Raw genomic sequence first — 25,556 nt, 5'->3', positions numbered from 1 at the left:
TAATATACAACACACTTAAAAGGAATTGCTGGCTTAGGGATGATTCATTCAGGCCTTTGAACGATGAATAGCTAGTAAACAACACTAAGGTTATTTGTTTGAAGTAAGAAAATAATTTCCCCAATTGAGAATCAGGCTTTTTGATGTTCTAAATTATAAAAGTGGCAAATGGTCACAGTAGATGGATAATGCTTTATTAACCATTCCAGTTGCTTGAGAAGTGAGAAAGGGAAGAATTAAATATGAACATTATCTTATGTAAATAACTGTTAGGCCAATGTTTGCAAGCTGATTTTTTAAATATTTAGTTAACATACGACAACGCTCATTACAGTTGTGACTTTAGCTGTCTTGTGTGTGTGTGTGTGTGTGTGTGTGTGTGTTGAATTTTAGTGGCTCTCATGATACACCTCTAAGGGCTGCTATGAAGTATTTATCCTTCTGTCTTTTGATAAGAGTGATATGAGGTGGCTTCAAAGGTGCTTTAGATGAAATTAGAATATAATAAAAGAAAGCCAGAAGCCATTAGGATTCCCAAAGGGGATTAGGACATGCTATCTCTAAAATTGGGGTTTCTGGTGAGATTCCTAGAAAAGTGTAAGTTCGAAGCTAAGAAGAAAGAATGGTTTCAGGCAGTCATTCAGTCGGAATCCATGTTCCATCATTAGCGAGGACTCAACTGGACTACAGAATGAGGGGCGTCTTTCTCCTTCTCATGTTTCTAAGATTTTTCTTGCCCTCTATCCTCCTAGCTTTCAACAACTGTTTTGACAGAGGGTGCCCTAGTTGCTGATGGCAACCTGCATTTCTGACACAAGGACTGCATAAAGCTGATTTTCTCTAGGGAGAAAGATTGCACACAGTCTATTTTTCCCTCAATGGTCCCATGGGCACAGCACCAGATTGCCATGCATATTGAGTTTTTTCTCATCCCATCCAGACATCACAGCTGCCCCCTCAGAGCGTAGGTGGAGGGACAAATGTATGCTCACAGTACTGCTCTTGGCTCAACTCCCATGCTGCTCTGAGCCTCTTCCATTGGCTCATTCTGGCCTTGAGAAATTAAAAAGACCTCAAAGGACCTTACAGAGGTCTGAGAGAGAGAAAAAATAAGACTCCAGGTGAGTTAGGAACCAACTCAGTAATCGCACTGCAGTTTGGACTCTCCTCATCTAAAACCAGGGTTGTGGAACAAAGACTAGAAAATAAGGATTGGAATTTGCCTTGAGACTGAAGGAGGTGGATGCATTTGAATGTAATTAGGAAATCACAGTGGTACTAAGGAAGTGATTACATTATCTGGCACTGCCTCCAAAGCTGGTGTGCTAACTGGTCAGACCTGAGATGAGGTGGATGAATTTGTGGCTCACATTGCAATCTGTGCTGCATGCAGACTGGACATTGTGTCTTCTCTTTCAGTGTATTTGAAGGTCAAAATGAGAAATATAGAAACGGACACAATGAGAAGCAGTGGGATAATGAGATCAAATATTTAGAAATTACATGTGGGTAATTTCACCTTGATCGGAGAGGAACCTTGACAGCCCACACAATTCTTCCACTCGCTTTCCTCCTATGAAAAGTCTCCAAACACATTTGCCCAGAAAAGTGTTTACTCAGTCAAACTGTTCACTTGGCTCATATTGGCCATTAATCTGTATCTAGAATTATAAATTAAATGTTTTACTACCTGCTGTGGTTTCAGGGAAACTTAACACAAATTAAGGAAACATATTCCTTTTTGATGGTTTTTTAGAAGCTTCTTGCATCCTTCTTCACTATTTTGTATATATACAGATACATGTGTGTTTATTCATGACACAAGATGGAAGTCTGCATAGTCAGCTTGGTGTGAAACCCCTGGAGTGATAGGTGCTGCTCTAGTGACAGAGCATGAAAACTCTCAGGAGAGAACTAAAGCAAATGTACACTGACTGATTCAGGTCTTCTCATGAAAATATTTTTTTATGGAGAGAAAGCACTATGGTTATTAAGGAATTGAGAGGGAAATGTGGCAGAAGAGATAAAGTTGTGAATTTCTCGGGTTTCTAGAATTTATTCAATTCAAAGGAACTGTGATGAAGTCACATGTCTGGACTTGGTGTATGTCATTTTAATAAGATACATTGGCTTGTGAGGATCCGGGAACACCTTTGATGTCTAAGTATTCATTTTTTTTTTTTTTTACATTTCATATGCCTTAATTTTTCTGAAACAAATGCATGCACATAACTTATTTCACTTTTAACTTAAAAGCAGTTGAGTTTAGGTTTATGGGAAATAGGTTCTTAAGCCTACAAATGCCTGTGGGTGAGTCCTGGGGCCCTTGCTCTTAGTTTGGTATTTCACCTCCATGTGCCAGCCTCTTCTCAAGCATTCTCATGTTGAACAGAGCCTCTTTTCCTCTGTTAACTGTCTCTCACCCTCCTTTTCTCTTTAAGCTTCTTTCATTCCAAATCAGTAACGGGTAACGTGTAGTGTTCAACCAAACCTGCCTAAAGGAAAATCTGTCAAATATGAAGTGCTCTAACTGATTTTTACTGTTTGTTGGGAGCTGTCTCCCCTTTCTCCTCTTTCCTTTCAGCTTTCCAGTGAACACTTTAAAAGACCATCCAAGAGTATACTCCCAGCATTACCTAAGCTCTACAGGCTTAACCACCAGAGAACCATGGAGATTTTCTTAATAAAACACGTCATAATCAAGCAACACTCACAAATTAAACAATAAATAAACACTGATGGATTTAAAGATATTAACTGACCTTAAGGATTTGGATTTTCATTTTGCCAGAAAGGGATTTGTTCTATTTTATTCAGACTACGATAAAAAAAGATTTTTTAAAATCTGAGTAAGGAAAACATAGTCATTAACCTGGTGTGAATGAGAGAGCTAAGGTGAAATGCTTAGGGTCAAGGTTTTGTTTGTTGTTTGTTTTAGAATTCATGAAGCCTTCTAAACCTGGTGTAGTCTATAAATAACCCTACTAAAGAATTCCAAAAGTCTCTGAGAGGCTCCACCCATTTGTGGTTCAAAGCAGATGACTCACAGCCAAACAGTAGGAAAGCATTAGGAGTCTAGTGGGAAAATGGGGCGTAGGGGAGAATAAAAGGACCTAGAGATGGCAAGAGCTCCACAAGAAGACCAAGAGAGCCATGTAACGACGCCCAGAGGGGCCTGTGGAGTCTGAAGCAGCAACCAAGGGACATGCATGGACTGGACCTAGGTCCTCTACATAGATGGAGCCGATGCCCACTAGTAAGTAGGGGAGAGTGTTGGCTCTGTTTTTTAACAATTAAACTTTATTATACAACCCAACTAGCTTACACAAGAGGGAAAAAAGGTTAAAGGGAAAAAAGAGTGAACCTTTGGGTATCCGTCCCACGGGACAGGTCCCTAGGTGTCTCTGGTTTGTGCTCTGGTCTGGTCTGTTCGCTGGTCCTCCCTTTGATTCACATGTGCTCAAGCCCGGTCTGACCCTGTTGCCCGTTTTCCTCTCTACCTCCCTGTCTCACACGTGAAGGGCAGTCTCCTTCTCCCATCGAGGGTCGATTAGAAAAACAAAAGTCCAGGTGGAGTCCCCAGGTCGGCTTCCTGAATTCCAGGCCCAGGATGGCTCCACCCAGTCTCTCTCAGGGAGTACCCATGGTGTGTCCAAGGGTAAGGCCCGCCAAGACTTTCACCTATGACAAAGCTTACAGTCCTTCCCACAGGGGGAGGGCTGTCTCTGACATGGACTCTGTTGCTTACTATTTGATCACTTCCCCCTGACAGGACTGCCTTTCTAGGCCACAGGGAAGAGGACAAACTCAGAACTCAGTCCTGATGAGATTTGATGAGTGGGGTGGGCAGGAATGGGGGCTCCCCTTTTCCAAGGAGTAGGGGAGAGGATATGGGAGAGGAAGGAGGAGGCTATGACTGTGTAGTGAATAAATAAATTAGTTAATTAAGAAAAGAATTCCAAAAACCTCTTTCCATGAGAGCTAGATAGCCTTTTACCACCTTTTTTAAGTTTTTATTTTATTAATTTATTCATATTACATATCAATGGTTATCCCCTCCCTTGTATCCTCCCATTCCTCCCTCCCTCCCATTTTCCCCCTACTCCCCTCCCCTATGACTGTGACTGAGGGGACCTCCTCCCCCTGTATATGCTCATAGGGTATCAAGTCTCTTCTTGGTAACCTGCTGTCCTTCCTCTGAGTGCCACCAGGTCTCCCCATCCAGGGGACATGGTCAAATATGAGGCACCAGAGTATGTGTGAAAGTCAGACCCCACTCTCCACTCAACTGTGGAGAATGTTCTATCCATTGGCTAGATCTGGGTAGGGGTTTGAAGTTTACAGCCTGTATTGTTACCACCTTAAAGATACAGCGACCTCATACATCTTCCTTACACACTCTGTCTTGTTAAGCTTTATTGTCTGAAGGTCTACATCTAATCTTTATTTTTTCAAACGCAGTGAGTGTTGCTGTTGAAAATTAAACCTAAGAGCTGATTATTCTACTTTATATAACCATGTATTTTGTTACTTCATCTAGTTCTCAAACCACTAAAAATGTAGTTTTTATTACTTTTTCTGTTTAACCATAGATTTCAAATGATGGCAATAGCTATGTAAAATCACACAGATAGTTAGAATAGATGGTTGTATGCACAAATAGTGTAACTCACAAGAAAGCAACATGAAATATACACACATAGGGCCAGTGGTCCCTATTTTCACACTCCCAGATGCTAGATTTTCTTTTATTCATTTGATTATTACATGTGTGTTTCTCTAATGCATCATAAAATAGTTTTCATTTTATGTTTTTGAAATCATAATACGTAGCATATTGTGAAACTATAATATAATTGCATCACAGCATCACATCCCCTTCCTCCAATACCTAGTATGAAACCCCACCCCCACCCTTCTCTCTCTCTCTCTCTCTCTCCCTCTCAATTCTATGTCCTTTAAAAAATTATTTATCCTTATGCCCATGAATAAGTGTAGCTCATACTCCTCATCAAGGAAACCTTTCTTTGCTAGAGATGGAAACCATTACAACAAACAAACAAACAAACAAACAAAAACTAACAATAAAAACCCACAACTGCTAAAACTGGAGAGAACAAGAGATCCTGTGATGCCCTATTCCAACTGAAGCATCTAACCATTCCTGTACCTAAGGCTCAGGGATCATTATAAAGAGGCAAAAGAAAGGGTGTAAGAGCCAGAGGAACAGAAGTTTCCTGTGAGATTATGTCTCCTAAAGATATCCAAAAGGCTACACCCATTTAAAAAAAAATGGTTTTCTGACTTTAAAATCCTATTCAGGATTTTAAACATGGTCTAAAATGTAAGTTTCCATGTTTCCATAAATCTGTTACTTTGAGATGAATTTCTTAACAAGGATGGGAGGTATGCAATTTTGTAAAAAAAATTACTAGAATTCATTAGGCTCTATGATAACTTCACATTATTATGCAGCCTTCACAAGCCCTGCAAATTTGCTCATTTACTCATCAGTCAGTGTAGGCTCAATTTTCTTAACAAATATATTTTATTACAAACTTATTAACCAAGAGTGCCTCATTTATAAGATGACTAACCTAAACAATAGGAAAAGGAGATTAAAGAATACAATAATGAAACTGTAAGGATATCAGTTCTGAGGAACAATTCTCCTGACATAGTCAGGAGGATTTCTTCTGCTGGAACCTGGAACAACCAGAACCTGGAACCTCAGCTGGAGCTCAGAGCCCTGAAGCCTTCCCTCGAGTGGTTCTCTCTAGGAGCCTCTTGAAGTAGAGCAATGAACAGCCAAAATTATCCCAAGTCTCCAAAGGTCCCGCCTCTTTTGTTTGGCTCATTTTTATACCTCCTCTCAGAATTGATTCAAGGATGTTTTTCAGCTGGTTAACAACCAATCTCCCCCACACGGTGGTTTGCCTTCTAAGGGGATAAACATCACCTGCTCTCTCAAAAGTCTTTTTCTCATCCCCCACTTGTGATCTAAACAAAAACATGTTTATCTCTCCTTCAAGTCAGTGCAGTAACTTAATGATGACAAGTTCTGCAATTCAACTTAACTGTTCTCTGTTTATTTCTTCCTGAAAGTGTCAACTTCTGGCTTTGCTTGCTTATTAGTGCATGCACTCTGTGCGATCTGGAAAAAAATGTGCTTTCAGAGTCAGTACCATTTTTAACTCTCTTCATAACATCCAGCATCATATGACAGTCAAAATAGCTGAGGACTCACAATTGATGTCTCTGTTGTAATTGATTTTCATGAACGTAGCTTCCCACTCTGCCTCACACAGAGACTCTGCATACAACTGACTATAACTTATTTTATAGTCATCTTTTGTCTCATAAAATCTAGATTGCATAAATTTAAAGGACTATGCTTATATTTTGGACCAGTAATGTCATATATGAAAAAGTATATTTGCAGACTACTATGAAATCAGAAATGATACTCAACTATATATGTTGATTTAGATGTTGACTTCTTCACAATTACAGGGCTAACAGATTTATGCAAAAACATTGTAAGAGCCAGAGATGGTGGGTAACTCCAAAGAAACAGCGTTCTCCACACCAGAGAGGGCTGATGCACATGTGAACTCAGAGAGACTGTGGCAGCATGCACAGGGTCTGCATAGGTCAAGGCAGATGGGATCCTCCTAAACAGGACTTCCCTTTCCCCAATCAAAAAGCTATTTGCAATTATTACTTTCTTGAAAATGAAAATTTCATCTTCTCTAGTGGAGTTTCACTGGATATATTAACCACATATTTCAAGGAAGGCTTGACACTCAGCAGTAGTTGTTCAATGCAAGTGAACTCAGCCCAATTTATATAAACTTTTCATCTCATATACCCCTTTTTGACATTTTTTATCATACGGGTCTTTTGCTGATGTCTTTTGGTTTCAGATTTTGTGGTTTTTGTGTGTTTGTGTCTGTGTTCATTTATTGTCTTTTGTTGTGTTTGTTTGTTAAGAATAAAGAAAAATGGCATAATCAGGGAAATGCAAATCAAAACAACTCTGAGATTCCATCTTACACCCATCAGAATGGCTAAGATCAAAAATTCAAGTGACACCACATGCTGGCGAGGATGTGGGGAGAGAGGAACACTCCTTCATTGCTGGTGGGAATGCAAACTAGTACAGCCACTTTGGAAATCTATCTGGTGCTATCTCAGAAAACTGGGAGTAGAGCTTCCTCAAGACCCAGCTATTCCACTCCTTGGAATATACCCGGAAGATGCTCCAGCACACAACAAGAAAATTTGCTCAACCATGTTCATAGCAGCCTTATTCATAATAGCCAGAACATGGAAACAGCCTAAGTGTCCCTCAATAGAAGAATGGATAAAGAAACTGTGGTACATTTACACTATGGAATACTATTCAGCTATTAAAAACAAGGAATTCCCAAAATTTGTGGACAAATGGATTGAGCTAGAAATGATCATAATGAGTGAGTTAACCCAGAAGCAGAAAGAGTCAAATCGTATATACTCACTAATATCTGCATACTAGCCCAAGGAGCATGTCCCATGAAAGTCTTCACTTACCAGGAAACTGGGACAGAGGGGAGGACATCCTACTGGGACTCTAAATGAGAGAAGCATGGGAGAATGGCAAAGTAGAAGGATCCAGAGGGTCCTAGAAACCTACAAGAAGGACATTATGATGGGCAGATTTGGGCCCAGGGGTCCCGCTCCAACTATGGCACCAGCCAAGGACAATACAGGCCATAAACTTCAAACCCCTACCCAGATCTAGCCAATGGACAGAACATTCTCCACAGCTGAGTGGAGAGTGGGATATGACTTTCTCACGTACTCTGGTGCCTCACATTTTACCATGTCCCCTGGAGGGGGAGACCTGGTGGCACTCAGAGGAAGGACAGCAGGTTACCAAGAAGAGACTTGATACCCTATGAGCATATACAGGGGGAGGAGGTCACCCTCAGGAACAGTCATAGGAGAGGGGAGTAAGGGAAAAATGGGAGGGAGGGAGGAATGGGAGGATACAAGGGAGGGGATAACCATTGAGATTTAACAAGAATAAATTAATAATAATAATAATAATAATAATAATAATAATAATAATAATAAAATGTCAGACCAAAAAAAAGAGAATAAGTAAAAAAAAAGAAGAAAGGGCATAGAGTGAGGTAGTGAGTGAGGTGTGGAGTATGTGGGAGGAATTGGGAGTGGAGATAAACATGACCAGTTTTTATATGAAAATTTGTATGTACATTGTATGAAAAGAATGTTTTTAATTTATTTATTTATGTATATGTTTAATATATGAGTGTTTTTTCCATATGCATACATGCACATCAGAAGAGGGCATTAGATCCCATTATAGATGGTTGTGAGCCACATGTGGGTACTGAGAACTGAACTCAGGGTCTCTAGAAGAACAGCCAGTGCTCTTAACCTCTGAGCTATCTCTACAGTCCCTTAGGGGTTTTTTTTTTTCAAATAAAAAATTATCATGTGTCTTGTATGCAAATCTTTCTAGCAATACTATTCACAGTAAATAGAAAAGTAAAACTAACTAGTATCCATCAGCATGCAATTGGGAAAATAACAGGGGGTTCATACAAACAAAAGGATAGTATACGCCCATGAAAACTAATGAAGTTTTGACAAGTACTACAACAGGGATGTACACACAATAGTGTGTAAAATACACCAAAATTTACAGGACACATGAAGAAAAAGGAGTGACATTCTAATTGTGTGCAATATCCTGATTAGACAAATTCATCGAGAAAGTAGAAAGGAGACTGAAGAGAGACAAGTGAGGAGTGAATAAGTCACACAGGTAGAGTGCCTTGGTGGGTGAGCAAGGAATTTAAGTTGCAGTAGTTGTATAATAAGGCTGTGTGATAAATGCCACTGGGTTGTATACTTATGTAGAAAGATTCTTACTAGTTAACCTTGATTCATATGATTATTAATACACTGGCTATTATTAACTCACTATTATAGAGATAAAAGTACACAGGAACCTGTTAAAATTTTAATAACCTTCCAGCATTACTTAAACTGCTTCTCTTCATAAAAGCAATCCTTAGAGCAAGCTCCTCCTGGCTATGTGCTTCTTCTTTATGCTAAACAATGGCCACCTGCTCATTACTTCCTCTTTCTCTCTGCCACCCCTTTCTCCCATGATCCCTCTGCCTCTCCAAACCTGTGAACCTTAGCTCTGCTTACCTCTTTTCTACTCAGAGCAGGTGTAGGGAACTTTCTTGTCTAACCAGGGATAATTTGGGAGGCAAGGTTACATACCATGACTTGGTGTATGTGAGAATGTGCTCTTAAATAAGACAGTAAAGATCTTGGGGCAACAAGCAATTAACACTGAAATACATAGTAGCTCCAGATCAGCCACAATATATTAGAATGTTTCATGTAGCAAACATTGTACATATACACCTTACAACAAATAAGTAATATAACATGCAAAGAAACTTTAGTTTTATGTTTTATTAGGATTATTCTGTATTTCAATAAGACTGTTTCAAATGGATAAAAAGACAGCCAATACTATAACTCAGGTTCTTTTCAACAATAAGGAAATGAGAGGTTTGGAATTCCTAAGGTCTTCAAGGAGAGGCTCCTGTTCCAGACCTTTGACTGCTGACATGTTTACACCCCTGTACCATCCTTGGATTTGCTCCTGATTCTCCTGCCCCAATGATTCATATCTTTGTGGTGTTTTATTTTTTATCCTGCATGTGGGTCCCTTCTGAGAAGGTATACATGGCCAAAGTAGACCTTACCCCACCATTTGCTGAGCTTTTGGTTCTATTTGTGTTGTCTATTTTGAAGAACTGCGGAACTGACTTGAGAGTGAACCCTTCTGGCTCTTTGAATGTTGTTGCATTTAAATGAATGTGTCTGCCTGCCTTTCATTTCATTTATTTAAACAGAACTTTAGATCAGAGAGTTGACCACTATATCTGAGCCTTTGACAATATCTTAAGACTATTTCCAGAACTTTCTATCCTATCTACAATTTAAATGTCCCTGGATATTTTAACACCTTGTGACTCCAGTATTTTGTTCTCAAAGCAGAAAAGTGACAAAGGAAAAGAGAAAATATTTCAAATGATGATGTCTACCTGTTGTCCCCTCTACTCTAGTGACAGGATCAATGGAAAGCTAAATTGGGTAATTTAATAATTTATATAATTCTCCCAGCATCCCAAACGATGAGGTGGGGAGGATTAAAAAGATGTAAAGTTATTTAATTAAATATAACTTTGCAGTTGTATAAGTTTGGTTTCAGACTTTCTTCCCTAGTCTAAACACTTCAACAATTGTTACAGTTTCTAAGTAAACCTATGTCTTCTTTGTCACCTGTTTATACAGAGTAACTACAATGCGCTCATAGTTTTCCTTCATTGTCCAACTTTGTGCGTGATTTTTCAGACTTCAGTGGAAGACCTAGAACTTCACTCATTTACTTTAAATCAAAAACCTTGCTAAGTGAATCAGTAAATGGAGAAATGAATGTCAATTTGCAGCTTGGGAGAGCTCAGGCACTAGTGAGCCTGGCTTGAGGGTCACTGGGTCTAGAAGTGAGGTTGTATATTCTGCAGCCTTTGCAGGTCTCCTTCCCTACTGCTTCAACTGTGTTAGGATGAGCAGGTATCATCTTCTAAAGCATGTTTTCCTGCTGGTGGCTTAGACAGCTATGTTTTTTCCAGCTCCAAAATGCCCTCTATCTTCCTTACTCAAGTGAACTAACACTCAGTTGATGTACTATTTAATATACATCAGTATAAGAGAAATGGGAGGCTTAGCAATACAATCCCTGTTAAAGGCAGGATCCCACAACTTAAAAAATCACATCTGCTAAATGCCATCCAATCTTTGACCTGTTTGATTCCAATAGAAAATCGATATAAGCTATTTAACCTTAGAGTCTAGTTGCCCACTAAAGTGAAAAGCTAAGTTTACACAGAGGCTGTGAAGTATTAAATTGCCCACATTAAATTTAGACAGCAGAAGGGAAGTCTCTCAGGGTCCACAGATTTTCAGTTTTGTGTGGCTATTTCTATGATTCTGCAATTTGGCTGTTCAACTTAACGTAACTATTTTTACATTATGGCATTTCCCCTGCATTGTTTTTGACCTATAAATTATTATAAAGGTACTGAGGATTACTAAAAGAATATTAATTGTCACAAGTCCCAAATCCATAAAAGTTAATGCTGGGAAAAAAAAGTTAATGCTGGGCAAATTGCCTTAATACATTAAACATATAGAATTAACTTTAGATGTGTGCTATATTTATTTGCTCATTTGCTGTGCAAAGTGTACAAACCTACCAAAGGACTGCAAAGAATAAGGCTGCAAGGGACTCAGTGGTACTTCGGCACTTCCTGGGCTCTTCTAGTTGCTGCCATATGTTAAGGACATGGATATAGTATACCAACAGCTGAGTGGTGGGAGACAGACTACTGTATGGATCTTAGCAAAGAGAAAGAAGATACTGTGAGAACATTTATGGCCTGGCTTAATTCAGCTTGGAGGTTATGGATGGCTGCTGCGTAGAAGTGACAAGTAAAAATTGAATAGCAGAAGCAAACAGACATCTCTGATCTTGACAGTGTGTGAAACTCCTACAGACAACTGCAAAGAGTCCCATCTCATGTGGAAGGCAGAGCTTGCTGGCACATGAAAAGAATTGCTTAGTCATCAACTCTTACCCATGAGCAGGCGTAATGCCATTTCCACGTCGTAGTCATCAACCTTTTCATGTCTGCCTAGAAACTATTAATCATAATCTAATCTTGCGATCTGAGCATCATACTAATGTGTGCTGGTGACATCTGTTTTTTTTTTTTCAGATTGATTATTCATTTGTACCAAGTAACAAAATGCATGTAACACAGTAATGTAAATGAAGGAGAACATCTCAACTAGCAGAGCAGTTGCTTTACAATTTAGGAAAATTGTTCTCACTCCACTAACTCATCTACCCGCCAGTTCAATTAGTGTAGAGGGAGTATTATTAACTATACCCACAATTCAAAAAATGAAAGAAGGAAAAAACTCCAGAGACAGATGTATGGCACACTCAAAGTGAGTGATGGAGGAAACCTTAAGAACTACCTATAGAGTGTGAACCAAGTCCAAGCTAGCTACCTGGAGTTAGGGCCTCACCTTGCACTAGAAAAGCAGCATCATTTACTTCCCCGGGCTCATGTGTGAGTGCCCCAGCAACACTATAACACATTACTACAAGCTCAATGGCTGAATATATACACATTTATAATCCACATAACTTACTCATTTATAGATCTTAAGGTTAGGAGTTCCAAATAAACTTCACTATGTTGAAGTCAGGGCACCAGAAAGACAATGTTCCACTGGAGACTCTACAAAGAGAACCCACCTCTTGGCTTTTTCTAGGAAACACATCTTCACACAAATCACTTTAATCCCTCTTCTTCCAGTCTGTATTTGACCCCCCTAACTTGTTATGATGACACAACAAAGGGACTCAGGATAAGATCAACTCAAGTCTTTGCTATTATCACATCTCCAAAGTCTCATGTCATGTATAAGCTGTGCATAGGTTCCAAAGAGTGTGACCTGCATTTCAGGGATAGAGAACATGTCATTATCCTACCAGAGCCCGAGGGAGGAGAGGAGGGTGCAGATATAAGGAAATTCCCATGATGCTTTACAGCAATGGCAGTTGGTATAAAATGTAGGCTTCAGAACAGCAACCTGGTTCACTAGGCTGATCCTGAACAGAGGAATACGGAAAAGTAAGCATCCCTTTTTTATCCTCTTCCACCTCTATGCTTTGGGCTGGCTCTTTCTTTGGTCTAAGCCAAGCAACACCAGACATCAAAGGGAATCTCTAAAGACATTCCCGAGCCAGTCTCCTGGTTCAGAAGGAAAGAGAAAAGAAAAGAGGGGATGGTAGAGGAGAACAGAAGACACTTACTCTCCCCTATTATTTTTTAATAAAATTCACTTGATTATAATGAATTTTCAAATGAAGTCAGGGAGCTTTGTAGGGAGTGAAATCCTGAATATTAAACTGTATATATTGTTGACATTAACATGAGCACAGCCCTCTGCTCTAACCCATAGGAAATTGGCAAATCTGCTATTCATATAGGCCAGGCTCAAAAAGAAGGACAAAATTCTCCTTAGGATTGGAGGATGAGTGTTTATAAAAGACTGGCCAGTGTTGCAAAGACTAGAATCAGCTGCTTCCTCTTCTTGTTCTTGGATGTTTACAGCCTCAGGCAGATTGCTGGGGTAAACACCTCCCACTTGACCAGCTTCCCACCCACACCAGGTGCTGAAGGTAAGACACACTCTGAGGTGGAGGCTTGCAGAGGTAGCAAGAACCCACCTGATTCTGCTTTACTGTCTGTGCATCTGTCCTTTCTTTATTCCCCCGCCCCTCTATTCACCTTCTCTATTCCTTACACTCCCAGCCCCTAGAATAGTGGCAGACATAGAGGAGAAATTAAATACTTTAATTTCTGCATTTGTACTCCAATTTTTTGATACATTTCAAATACAAAAGAAAAGTTCAAAGTTCAATACAAAAACTATGAATATTTTATGTATTTTAAAATTTGCACTTTCTCTAACCCTCTTCTCCTTCGCTTGGTCTTGTTTTCACTTCCTGCTTAGTTATGTTCTGAATTTTTAACTTCTGATTCAGTCTATTTTGATATCAGAAGAATGTTCTTTGGCTGATGGCCTATGATTTTTATTTCTATATCCTTGCATTAACTCCATTGCCATCTTCTGTTCATCCTCAGATGGTTTATTTTCTGGGCCATTGGTAGCCGATATTCATAGTAATTCAGGTAGCATACACCATTTCTTAGCAAAAGGAGCTTTTTCACTCAGCGCCGGAGGCACAGTTCTTAAAATCAGCAATGCTCTCCTTTGCTCTCTACTATAGGAGCTGATATACCTTACTGTTTTGTGCTTTCTTTGCTACTATGGTAAGACTCTTAATTTTTCCTCCTTTTTGTCTTCATTCTCTTCATCATCAAGTAGCCAAGAATTCTCCACCTGCATAAGAATGTTTCTAGATGGCATTCCAATCTATGGGCTCTTGGAACTTTTCTGTATGATGCTCTAGTCCACGAGGTTTTAGGTCTGTCCCAGATGTCTCCTATATATAGTCTACAGCAGTGGTTCGCAAACTGGGGGTCACATATCAGATGTCCTGTACACCAGAAAATTACATTACAATTCATAACTATAGCAAAATTATAGTTATGAAGTATCAACAAAATAATTTTATGGTTGTGCTCACCACAACATAAGGGACTTTATTAAAGTATTAGGAAGGCTGAGAACCACTAGTTTAGAGTATTATGTTCAATATAGTACGGAGTTCTCCTTGGCCTCAGCTTTTTCTTGAACTCATGGACTCACCAGCCAGCTCAAGTGTGGACTCCATACCTCGCTGTACTGTTTTGAAGGTTTTTCTACTCAAATGCAACTGTGCTCTCACATCCTTGATGGTATGATGGGCATATACAAGGAGTGATTTTATCCTGTGTCCTTGGGAACCTGAAGTACTTATTTAAAAACATGTGAAGAAAAAAACTAGATTTAAAAGGACACCCCGACGGTGGCCCGCGAGGCTCGAGCAGACAACGCGGCGGCGATGTCCGCGAGCCAGGCGAGCGCCATGGCGGTAGCGGCGGGGCCTCGCGCGTGGCTGGGCGGCCTGGGCTGCGGCCTCCCCGCGGGTCCCTGGAAGCGGGCGCACGGCCGGCGTGGGAGCAGAGGCGGAGGCCCTGGTGCGTCCTTCTGCCTCGCAGCCTGAGCCCGGGCGGCTGGAGGGCTTCGCTGCCCGAGGATGGGAATTCTCTTCACCCGGATCTGGAGGCTGTTCAATCACCAGGAGCACAAAGTTATCATTGTTGGGCTGGACAATGCAGGGAAGACTATACCATCCTTTACCAGTTTTCCATGAATGAAGTTGTACATACATCCCCTACAATAGGAAGTAATGTGGAAGAGATTGTGGTTAATAATACTCGTTTCCTGATGTGGGATATTGGCGGCCAAGAATCCCTCCGCTCTTCCTGGAACACTTACTATACTAACACAGAGTTTGTAATAGTTGTTGTGGACAGCACAGACAGAGAAAGAATTTCTGTAACTAGAGAGGAGCTCTACAAAATGCTAGCCCATGAGGACCTAAGGAAAGCTGGGCTGCTGATTTTTGCTAATAAACAAGATGTTAAAGAATGCATGACAGTAGCGGAAATCTCCCAGTTTTTGAAGCTAACGGCTATAAAAGACCACCAATGGCATATCCAAGCGTGCTGCGCTCTTACTGGCGAGGGGTTATGCCAAGGATTTGAATGGATGATATCACGGCTGAAGATCAGATGATCTCTACTGAACTCTTCTCATGGACTCTGTATGAACAAAGTGCTGGACTTTACCTGAAAGCTGCAAAAAATGGTTTAGATATATTTATAATAAACTGATTTAAGAATTTTCTATAAGAAGAAAAATTAAGAGCACTTATTTGAAAACAAAGATGAAATGTCACCACCCAGTTTGCTTTCTCATTCCTTCCAAAGCTGTAACGGACATTTTCTCATGATGATTCCTCTCAGGACATGGGATAGCTGTTGCGAGCACAGAGGGAGAGGAAGACATTTGAACTTCAGAACTTTATTGTCAGCGTGATTCTCCCTCCCCACCCCAAGTTGAGTGTTCCCTTCTTACTACATTGAATCAAATACAAATCAGCACAGATACTGTTTGCAGTTTTTAAAAATGTAATATTATGGAAAGTATTTTGCTTACAGTTGAATATGTATTACGTATATACCTCAAGTTCAGGTTAATGGCTTTGATTTGTGTTCTAAAGAAAAGCAAATATCACAGATTAATAGTAGCCTTAGTTATTCTCCTGATGAGGTTATGCACCAACATTGGTGTTGAGTCTCATTGTTTAGTTTTTCCCTCTGTTCTCTGCGTTGTCCTAACAAGCAAGCACTGACCCAGAGTCATTGAGCTGCTCCTAAAAAAGAAACAGGAAAAAGCTTAACATTGTATACCTGTTTTGTTGCTGAGTAACACAGATGGAAAACTGTAACACAGGTGAGTAGAGTGTCTGCTAGACCCCTGCCTGAGGAGGCCGGGCAGAACCACACGGTTAGCATTGTCAGGCTCTCCCTTCTGTTAGTCCTTATGCCAGCTCAGCTACTAATCTGTCGCTCATAAAATGGGACTAAGCCTGTCAGTTAATTTTTAATTGAAAATCATGGTGTGAAATATATCTATCCAAAAAGGTAACATTCTATAAATGGTAGTAATTTAGCTGAAGCCTTTTTTGGTATTAAATTATATGACAAACAGTTAAAATGAATTTAAGAGTAAACATAAGGCATAGTTTTCAACGAACATTGCTTATTTCTCAATTTGCAGATTTTTGTCTCTAGGTTTTCCTACATCTTCTTCCACTGCATAAAATGCCTTGATTAATAGTTAAGAAACTCAAATATTCTGAATGCTTTCAAGAATTTGATTGAAAATTTGACATGTTAAATTATTTGTACTAGAAGTAATTTTGCCCCAAAACACCTTGCATTTGTTAATTTTAAAAAATTTACCTAAAAATTGAGGTATTTCTGTCCAAACTATAAACAAAATTATCCTGTGGTTTAACATAAAAAAGGGCACCCCACATTGTTGAAATATGTGTGTAAATCATGTCCTAAAAAAGTATCAATAATCTGTCATGAAAATAGAGTAATAAAGGTATTTAAGTATACTATTAAATAAACTCCTGTTGAAAAACTTTTCTGGCATATCAACAGAAACATGTTCCTAACAACATAGTCCAGGTTTTCATCTTTTTCTAAGCCTGGCTGTGAGCTGACTACTGTCATGATGGCAGAAGGCTAATGATCACTGTGACAGAGGCTGACAGAAATCCTGAAATATCCATTCTTCACTTCTTTAGGAAGACAAAAAAAAATGTGTTGTATGTAGATGACAAGACTTTACAAACGACAGTATAGTATGTATTTCTTACCTCCCCTTATAACAAAATAGGACGTAGGGCATGTGTTAGACAAAGGAGAACTAGCGTGTCACAATGCAACACCCATATTCACTTTTGCTCTTGGCTGCTGTGGGGAACCTTAGCCTGATGGCTGGAGAGGAAGCAATTATCTTAGACTGGAATGTAGAAATCTCACATGTTCAAGATGGGACATAGGCAGCTCTGTGAAAATTGTGTAGATATCTTATCAGTTGAGGAGTGCTGAAAATTAGTTTGCATTTAAACAAGAAAAAACTAAGCACCTGTGGTTTTTAAGCCATTCTCGTTTCAGACTTAATGTCATTCTCAGCAAGACCTAATTCTAAAAGCATGCAGGATATTGGGAAATAATTACAGATATGAAAAACTGTTTTTGCACTCTCAGTAGCTACTAAACATAGTACTAAAATAGTGTGACAGATAGTTCACTTGTAAATTAGTGCACAGAGCTAACCATATTTCCGATGTGTGTGTGTGTCTATTTGTACAAAGTTCCCTCATCTTTTGATGGAGTTGATTTTATACTGCAAAACACATCACTTATTCTCACTAATGTTTCCTATAACTGTCCCAAATTTTTTATTAAAAAGTCATTCATGTGTTTCATAACAATACTAAATATCTTATAGTTTGAGTCATTTTTTTCGTTTTGGAAACTCCTAACCTGCACTTCCAGTTCACTCAGGTAATTAAGTTTTATCCCTTCTCTAGTCTCAGATGAGGTTAAAGACCACATGGTTTAGTTTTATAATTAAGCTTAGTTGTTTATGAATTAAGATGTTTTTAGGTCTAGATAGATGTTTTATGTTAACAGAGATGAAATATGACAGATATTGATTTCCATTCAGAATTTTAGACTCACCAAGAGAGGAAAGATGATTTCTTCAAGTTCAACAAATACAAATAGCCAAATCACTATGAATGTAACATTTATATAATTTCTGATTGCTTTGTGGTTCTTGCTGCTGTATGTAATTTATTTTATTTATGTGTAATAGTATAAATTTATATGTAAAAAGAAATATAATAAATTTTTAAGAAAATAAAGTCCTTTGCTTTCTATATATTTATAGTTATAATTATAAACATTGCAATTAATTTGTATAGGCTGATTGAATAGTTATCAACTTTACTAAACTCAAAGTGCTTCCAAAAGTTTGTTCACAGACCTATAAAAAATTCTGTTTCAAGGACTCAAGAAGCATCTCTGAAAATCATTTTTCTCTGAACAGAAACCCAAGTGCTAAACTAAGTAGAGGGAAAAGAAAGTCAAAAGATACATAAATAAAAGAGTGTGCTCTAGGGTGGCAGAGACAGCTCAGCCACAACAGTAAAAGAAGAGAACCAACTCCTAATAGAAGATAGATAGATAGATAGATAGATAGATAGATAGATAGATAGATAGATAGATGCATTGGGAAAAATTAAAGTGTACTCCTAGCCAGGAAAGAATTAATACACTTAGAATTTTAATTTCTTTGTTATTATAAATTTTAAAATCTATATCTTTGGTGATGGTCATTAATTTTTATGCCAGCAATTTCAATAAATGCATTTGCTTAATTCATAGAACCAATACACATTAATATAGTGGGTCTTTTGTCTATTTTTTTAATTATTCATTTATTCACTTTATTTCCAGGTCATAGCCCCCTCCTTCCTCTTCCCCCAGTCTCACCCTCCCTTCCCCCTCCCCCTTTCCCTGTCCCTTAGAAAAGCAAGCCCTACTACCCACCCACCCCATTCCCACCCATACCGTCAAGTTACATCAAGATTGAGTTAGTCGTCTTTCCCTGTGGTGTGACAAGGCAGTCCCATCAGGGGAAAGTGATTGAAAAGCAGGCAACAGAGTCCATGCCAGAGACAGACCCTGCCCCCCACCACATACACTGCTATTCTTACTAGGGGACCCACATAAAGCCTGAGCTCCCCATTGGCTACATCAAGGAAATGCAAATCAAAACAACTCTGAGTTTCCATCTTATACTTATCAGAATGGCTAAGATCAAAACTCAAGAGACAGCACATGCTGGTAAGGATGTGGAGAAAGGGGAACACTCCTCCATTGTGGGTGGAAGTACAAACTTGTACAACCACTTTGGAAGTCAATCTGGAACTTTCTCAGAAAAATGGGAATAGTTCTACCTCATGACCCAGCTACACCATTCCTGGGAATGTACCTAAAAGATGCTCCACCATACAACAAAGACATTTGCTCAACTATGGTCATAGCAGCTTTATTTTTAATTTCCAGAATATGGAAACAGCTGAGTTGTACCTCAGCTAAAAAATTGATAAAGAAACTGTGGTACATTTACACAATGGAATACTATTCATCTACTAAAAACAAGGAAATCACAAATTTGGAGGGAATTGGATGAAACTAGAAAAGATAGTTCTGAGTGATTTAACATAGATGCAGAAAGAAACACATGGTATGTACCCACTTATAAGCAGATTTTAGTCATATAGTACAGGATAAACATACTACAATACATAAACCCAAAGAAGATAAGTAACAAGGAGGACTCAAGGGAGGATGCTTAAACCTCCCTCAGAAGGGGAAATGGAAAATACAGAGGTTGTGTTTGAAGAGAGGGCACAAGGAAGGAGAGGGAGTGCAGAGAGATATGAGAGTTGAGATATGCCATGGGGAGAGAGAGGGGTGGGAGCACAGAAGGCCTGCGGAGAAAAGATAGACAGTGGGTCTTTTGTTGGGATAAGCCCACGTTAGATGAGGTATTTGCACTGAACTTATACTCCCTCAAAATGGTTCATAGAGTAGCAATGAATGATACCTCTTCTGAAACCACCTCAGCTAAGTTCATCATCCATATTGCATTTACATGGCTTCTTCCAAATTATTCACACCGGCTCTTTGAAATGGCATAAGTTATTTCAAGTGCTTGATGCTACATTCCACGAAATCTATTCTTTTAACTAAACGGCTGTGTTTGTTGTTGACAGATGGGAGGAGAGTGAAATCTATTAGTCACAAAGAAGAAGAGGGCCTTCAAGTTACAAAACAGGAACTAATATAAAAACTAGATCATGAATAAATCGACCTTTTCAGAAGAAAGATGAAAAAGAACACACCAGGTTTCATGAGAATTTTTCCTTTTTCTTACAGATAATTTAGTGTAAGTGGTTCAATCATTTTTTCCCTTCAATTCACTCAAAGTTCATTATATAATCTCAAAGTATCATAAACTGAGTTTTCTATCTTTGATAATTAAGGAATTAAGAGGAGGGTAAGGTATCCTTTGGCCATCATAAGATGCTACAGTCTTATACTCTATTTTTAAAAGGTGATAACATATGATAAATTATATCATTTATGATATTAAACATATCACAAATTAAAGCAGATCTCCTGGGTTTAACAGTAGTGGAATTGCTGGGATGCCACTTTGAGCCTCACTAAACACCAAGAAACATCATTTGCTATCATTTTGATGCATAGAAATAATATACTATAATACAAACTATGGCCAGATTAATACTTGACCAAAAACAAAACAAAACAACAATCATCCATAGATTTCTGATGAGAATTAGAGGAATCTAAAGGCAAACACTCATTGAGTTGTACATACTTATATTCACCTAACTGACAAAAAAACTAATAATATACTTATCACTGGAACTTCCATACATCACTGTAAGGGACACACATGTAGTAAAACTGCTTTGGAAAGTAACTAGGTCATAACTAATATCAAATTTATGCATTCTTCAAACCAAAGGTTCTATTCTCATATATGTGTTTAAAAGAAATTTGAATATGTGCTTATTATTGAATTGTTTGATACTGAAGAAAAAGGTGAAATTTACTTAAATAACTATCATTAGGAAAAATGGAAACAACCTAGATGTCCCTGAACCAGACAATGGATAAAGAATCTGTGAAATATTTACACAATGAAGTACTATTCAGCTGTTAGAAACAAGGAAATCTTAAAATTTGCAGGCAAATAGACGGAACTAGAAAAGATCATCCTGAGTGAGATAACCCAGATCCAGAAAGACACTCATGGTATATACTCACTTATAAGTGGATGTTACCAACATAGGTGTGCTTTGAGAAACTCCACCCAGCAGGGGAACAGGAAAGATGCTGGGACTTGCAGCTGGACTCGGGGCAGAGGGCTGAGACTTATATGGAAGAGTGGGGGTATGGAAGAACCCAGGTTCAGGAGCTTTACAAGGAGACCATCGAGGCTGGCAGATTTGGACCAAGAGGAGCCTGCACAAACTGTTTCACCAACCAAGGACAATGCATGCAGTGTACCTAGACCCCTGTTCAGATATAGCCACTGGACAGCTGATTCTCACAGTTGTGGGGAGAGTGGGGAGTGCCTCTAACATGAACTCAGTTTCTGTGGTTAGATCACTTCTCTTGGCAGGGAGGTCCTGTGAGCATACAGAAGAAAGGGATGCAGGCTCTCCAGATGAGACTTCATAGGCTGTGGTCAAAAGGTGGGGTAAGAGGGACCCCCCTGTCAGAGGTCTAGGGGAGGTTAATAGGGAGGAGGAAGGAGGGAGGTGGGAATGAAAAGATGCAAGAAAGGGGATAACAATCATTATGTAAGACAAATAAATTAAAATAAGTACATTTTTTAAAAAGGAAAAATAAAATTTGTTTTATTTGAATGGAAAAAAAGAAAGTAAAGCATCATCCTTCAATTTCATAGGGTACATAAGTCACTCAATATTTTCTTAGCTCTGTGTTTATATATAGTTGACCATAAAATACTGAATTTTGCTGAGGGCTTACAAATGAATTTCAGCAAGTAGGTAAATTAGCAAATATGTAATCTATAAATAATGAAGTTAACTCTATATAACTCTTTGATGTGTCATTTAAGAGGCAGTTCCCCATAAATTTCGCTTGCCTGGATCTATACCCTTATGTAATCTCTCACATTTTGGATTTGGCTATGTAGGATATTTCAACCAATAAAGGATTAGTATACAAATAATCTCATTAGCAAAAAATGGGAAATTATTGAAAAACTTTGTTCATGAAAATTGAACTCTTAGAATTTTTCTGTTCATATAAAGAAGCAAGGGCTACCAGGTGAGAGGACCATTACCCAGAAGACAAATGGTTTTTGTCGTCATTGCTCTAGTTTCTTTTTGGTTGCTGTGATAAAATTCTCTGAACCAAAGCAAGTTGGAGGGAAGGGTTTAGTTCATCTTACATGTGCAAGTCTTAGTCTATCAATGAGGAAAGTCCAAAGAGAAACTCAAGCAGAAACTGTAGAAAAATACTGCTGACTGGCTTGCTTTCAGGTTCATGGCTAGCAATGGCTCAGGCTCATTTTTCTAGGGATGATGCTACCCACAATGGGCTGGGTTTCTTGCACTTATTAATAATCAAGACAACCTATGAAGGCACAGCCACAGAATTGCCTATTATAGCCAATTCTTCAAGCAAGTCTTTCCTCTCAGGTGACCAATAGTTCAAGGTATATCATGTTGACAATTAAAGCTAATATAGTCATCAAATATTTGAGGCTATCATTAATTCCCCAGCCATGGTCAGGCCACAAGATGATCTCAGCCATGCAACTGATTACTTCACTCCATTATAAAATTGAACGGCCCATGCATTCCAAATGAATAAATGCCTGATTGAGGGCAAATAAAATATTTTTCATCTTTATTCCCCTCCCTAAATATTGGGATAATTGTGTAAGAAGTTATAAATAGATTACATAGCCTTTATAGTCTTCAGGTCAATAATTTTAAGCTTTAAAACATGTATACTTTAAGGTCCTTATTTACAAGCAAATACCTTTCTAAAAACAAAAATCCATTTCTTAGATCCATCTCATAATGGGTTGTCTCCCCTAGATTTTTAGCAGCATGAGTGCTCAAGGAAGAAATTAAATTACATCTTTCCACCTAAACTCATTTGAAGCTGTGCAGTTTCTCAGGTTCCCCCACAGTCCAGCAAAGAAGCAATACTCCTGGAGCAATTGCTTCCCTTGGTGTCACTAGGAGAAGCACGCCCTTAGAAACAGGCATTTTTTAACCACTGCTTTTAATTTCAATTATTTTAAACATCAATAGTAGCACAAAATTATCTGACTTATAAAACATTTTTAAAAGTTTCTTGATCATTTCCCATTCCATTACATTGTAACATGTGAGAACTAGAACAATTTTACTTTATTGATGAAGTTCTAGAAATACATACCCTGGTATTTTCATTTGTTATAGATAGATGAATGATTGATAGATAGATGGATGATAGATGATAGATAGATAGATAGATAGATAGATAGATAGATAGATTCTACCACTTAAAGAAAGCCCTAATATTTTCTTCTTGAGAGACAAAGTAAAATGAAATATGTACCTAAACATGTATATAGATATGTAATGATGAACATCTCAAGATCCCACTTACTGAAATATTGATGTACTTATTCTGAAGAGTTTTCCATTCTTCAATAATAATCCTAAAAGTTATATGCCTCACTAAAGTTTGGGCTATTATTTCTTATTTATTTAAATAGAAAAGCTCTCAAAAGACAAAACTAAAGTTATGGTTTTTGGATGACTCAAGGTCAGACTTGTAGTATTTAGAAGTCATCAGTCTCTATGAGAAGATTATTATGTACTGAGATACAGGGCTTCTGTCACCCTAAGGATTATGATATTTTGCTTAAAATATTCTGTGTGATTGGATTGTGACACTGGAAAGTCTGTTCTTATAGGAAAAAGCAGAGCATTCAAAACCTAGACGATTATGAGATTGAGCCTCTGATTCCCAAGAGCTACTTCAGCATCCTAATCTCGCCAGCTTCTCATAACTGGAATAATGACCTCTAGTTTCAAGGGGATGGAGACATATTCAAATCTCCATAAAATTTCTTCAGAGACAGTGTTTTAAATCACTGAGAGATGAACTCTTATTTCAAGGAGAATTTATGATTTGGTTATAGGAAGCAGAAGAGGTTGAGAAGCTTCCTCCCTGCCACTCTGTTCTCAAAAATCACTATCTGTAATCGCCAGTGTTTACTAATCAAACCAGAGTCTCCTGGTAAGATCAGTGGGAACAAATTAGGCTAGGTTTGAGGGGTCTCAGCAAGACTAAGATTTAGACAAATTCATTTCAAGGAAACAGATACACTTACCATAATAGGATATAGTGGTTGTTTGCAAGCCTCACAGAATATACAAGATGAATGTCTAAGTATACATGTTCAGCTAGGTGCTATGTGATTCACTAAGCTTCTTGGAACACATAGTCTCACAGGAGGACTGTATGTTTCACAGCCTGAGGGAGTGCCTTTGGTTCTTGGGAACTGAGAGACAAAGTACCCCAGGAGCTGCAGGCTCAAATGTTAAAGATGCCATGACAGATGCTTCTGAAGGCAGCCAGAGCAGGCCAACTCCATGATTCCCTGCAACTTCCTCAAAGAACTCTACTGCTAGGAGTGAGTGGGACTCAGGGTCCACTCCTTTCCACACTTCCAAAAGACCCAACGTGCTTTCTGTGTTTATCTTCCTGTCACTAAAAATGATATTTCCCCTGACATTGTTTTAATCAACAAGTAAAACTTTATTTACAATTACTGTAATAAAGATCAATTATATCCACTGGTAGGAGAGACTGGACACACAGCTCCAAATGATCTGATGCCTTCTGTGGCCTGCACTGTCATCTGCATGTACAAGTGCCTACACAAACAGACAGACAGACAGACAGATAGACACACACACACACACACACACACACACACACACACACACACACACACACACACACTTACTTAAAATAAAAACGTAAGTCTTTGTGTAAAACAAAAGGCAAGGCTGATCAGTTTGCAGGAGCACAAGATGTTCTGAGTTGAACAATAGCAGATATGCTAAAGTAGGCAGTGCAAGGAGTTTCACAGAAAGACAAAGACGAGGACTGGTGAGGAGGAGGCCCTTGAGGGTCCAGCTTAGGTTGGTTAAGGAAGCCTTTGTCACCATGAGCTTCCTGTTCTTGTTAGTGTACAGCACTCTGCTGCGATTCTGGGACTATAACACTCTGATGTCCCTCATGCACTTTGTCTTCGACACCAAGAATAGAATGTGGATGTCTTCCGTGACACTTGAGCACGTCCTCTTGCTCTCACAAAGAGGTTCCAAGAGATTGTGTTTCTGAAATCGCAGACAGAATTATGTGAGGATGAGAATTAAAGATGTCTTCAATTTTTTTTACTTGAAGATTTAGTTCATCAAATTCCCAGGAGAATCCGGAAAAAAAAATCAGATGTTCACATGTTGGCTGCTTGAGGGTGATGATATGGACCTAATATGACTCATGTAACACCCAGGATTGTAGAGAGATGCTCTATTTTTCCTGATGAATTTCAAATTCAGAATTATGCCTTTTCTCTTGTCCTGACACAAGATTGAAGAATGAGTGGAAAGATAAATAAATTACAGAAATTCTAACTTCCCTAAACAT

General features: G+C 38.7%; 2 protein-coding genes across 3 annotated transcripts in view; both read left to right on the top strand.

Moving 5' to 3' along the window:
- GABRB1 (gamma-aminobutyric acid type A receptor subunit beta1) overlaps positions 1 to 25,556 on the top strand; it is a 458,545-nt gene that overhangs the window by 235,245 nt on the left and 197,744 nt on the right. The gene's annotated exons all lie outside the window — the stretch shown is intronic.
- LOC311606678 (ADP-ribosylation factor-like protein 5A) lies at positions 14,659 to 16,714 on the top strand. The gene has a single exon (XM_084798033.1). The coding sequence runs from the start codon at positions 14,989 to 14,991 to the stop codon at positions 15,415 to 15,417; it is 429 nt and encodes a 142-aa protein (XP_084654159.1). The 5' UTR covers positions 14,659 to 14,988; the 3' UTR covers positions 15,418 to 16,714.

This window comes from Acomys minous, assembly GCF_964271855.1.
Source record: "Acomys minous genome assembly, chromosome: 10".
NCBI lineage: Eukaryota > Metazoa > Chordata > Mammalia > Rodentia > Muridae > Acomys > Acomys minous.
This window is presented reverse-complemented; position numbering and strand designations above follow the sequence as displayed.

Coding starts and splice junctions, on each gene's coding strand:
- LOC311606678 (XM_084798033.1), top strand. CDS start 14,989: ATGAATGAAGTTGTACATACATCCCCTACAATAGGAAGTAATGTGGAA.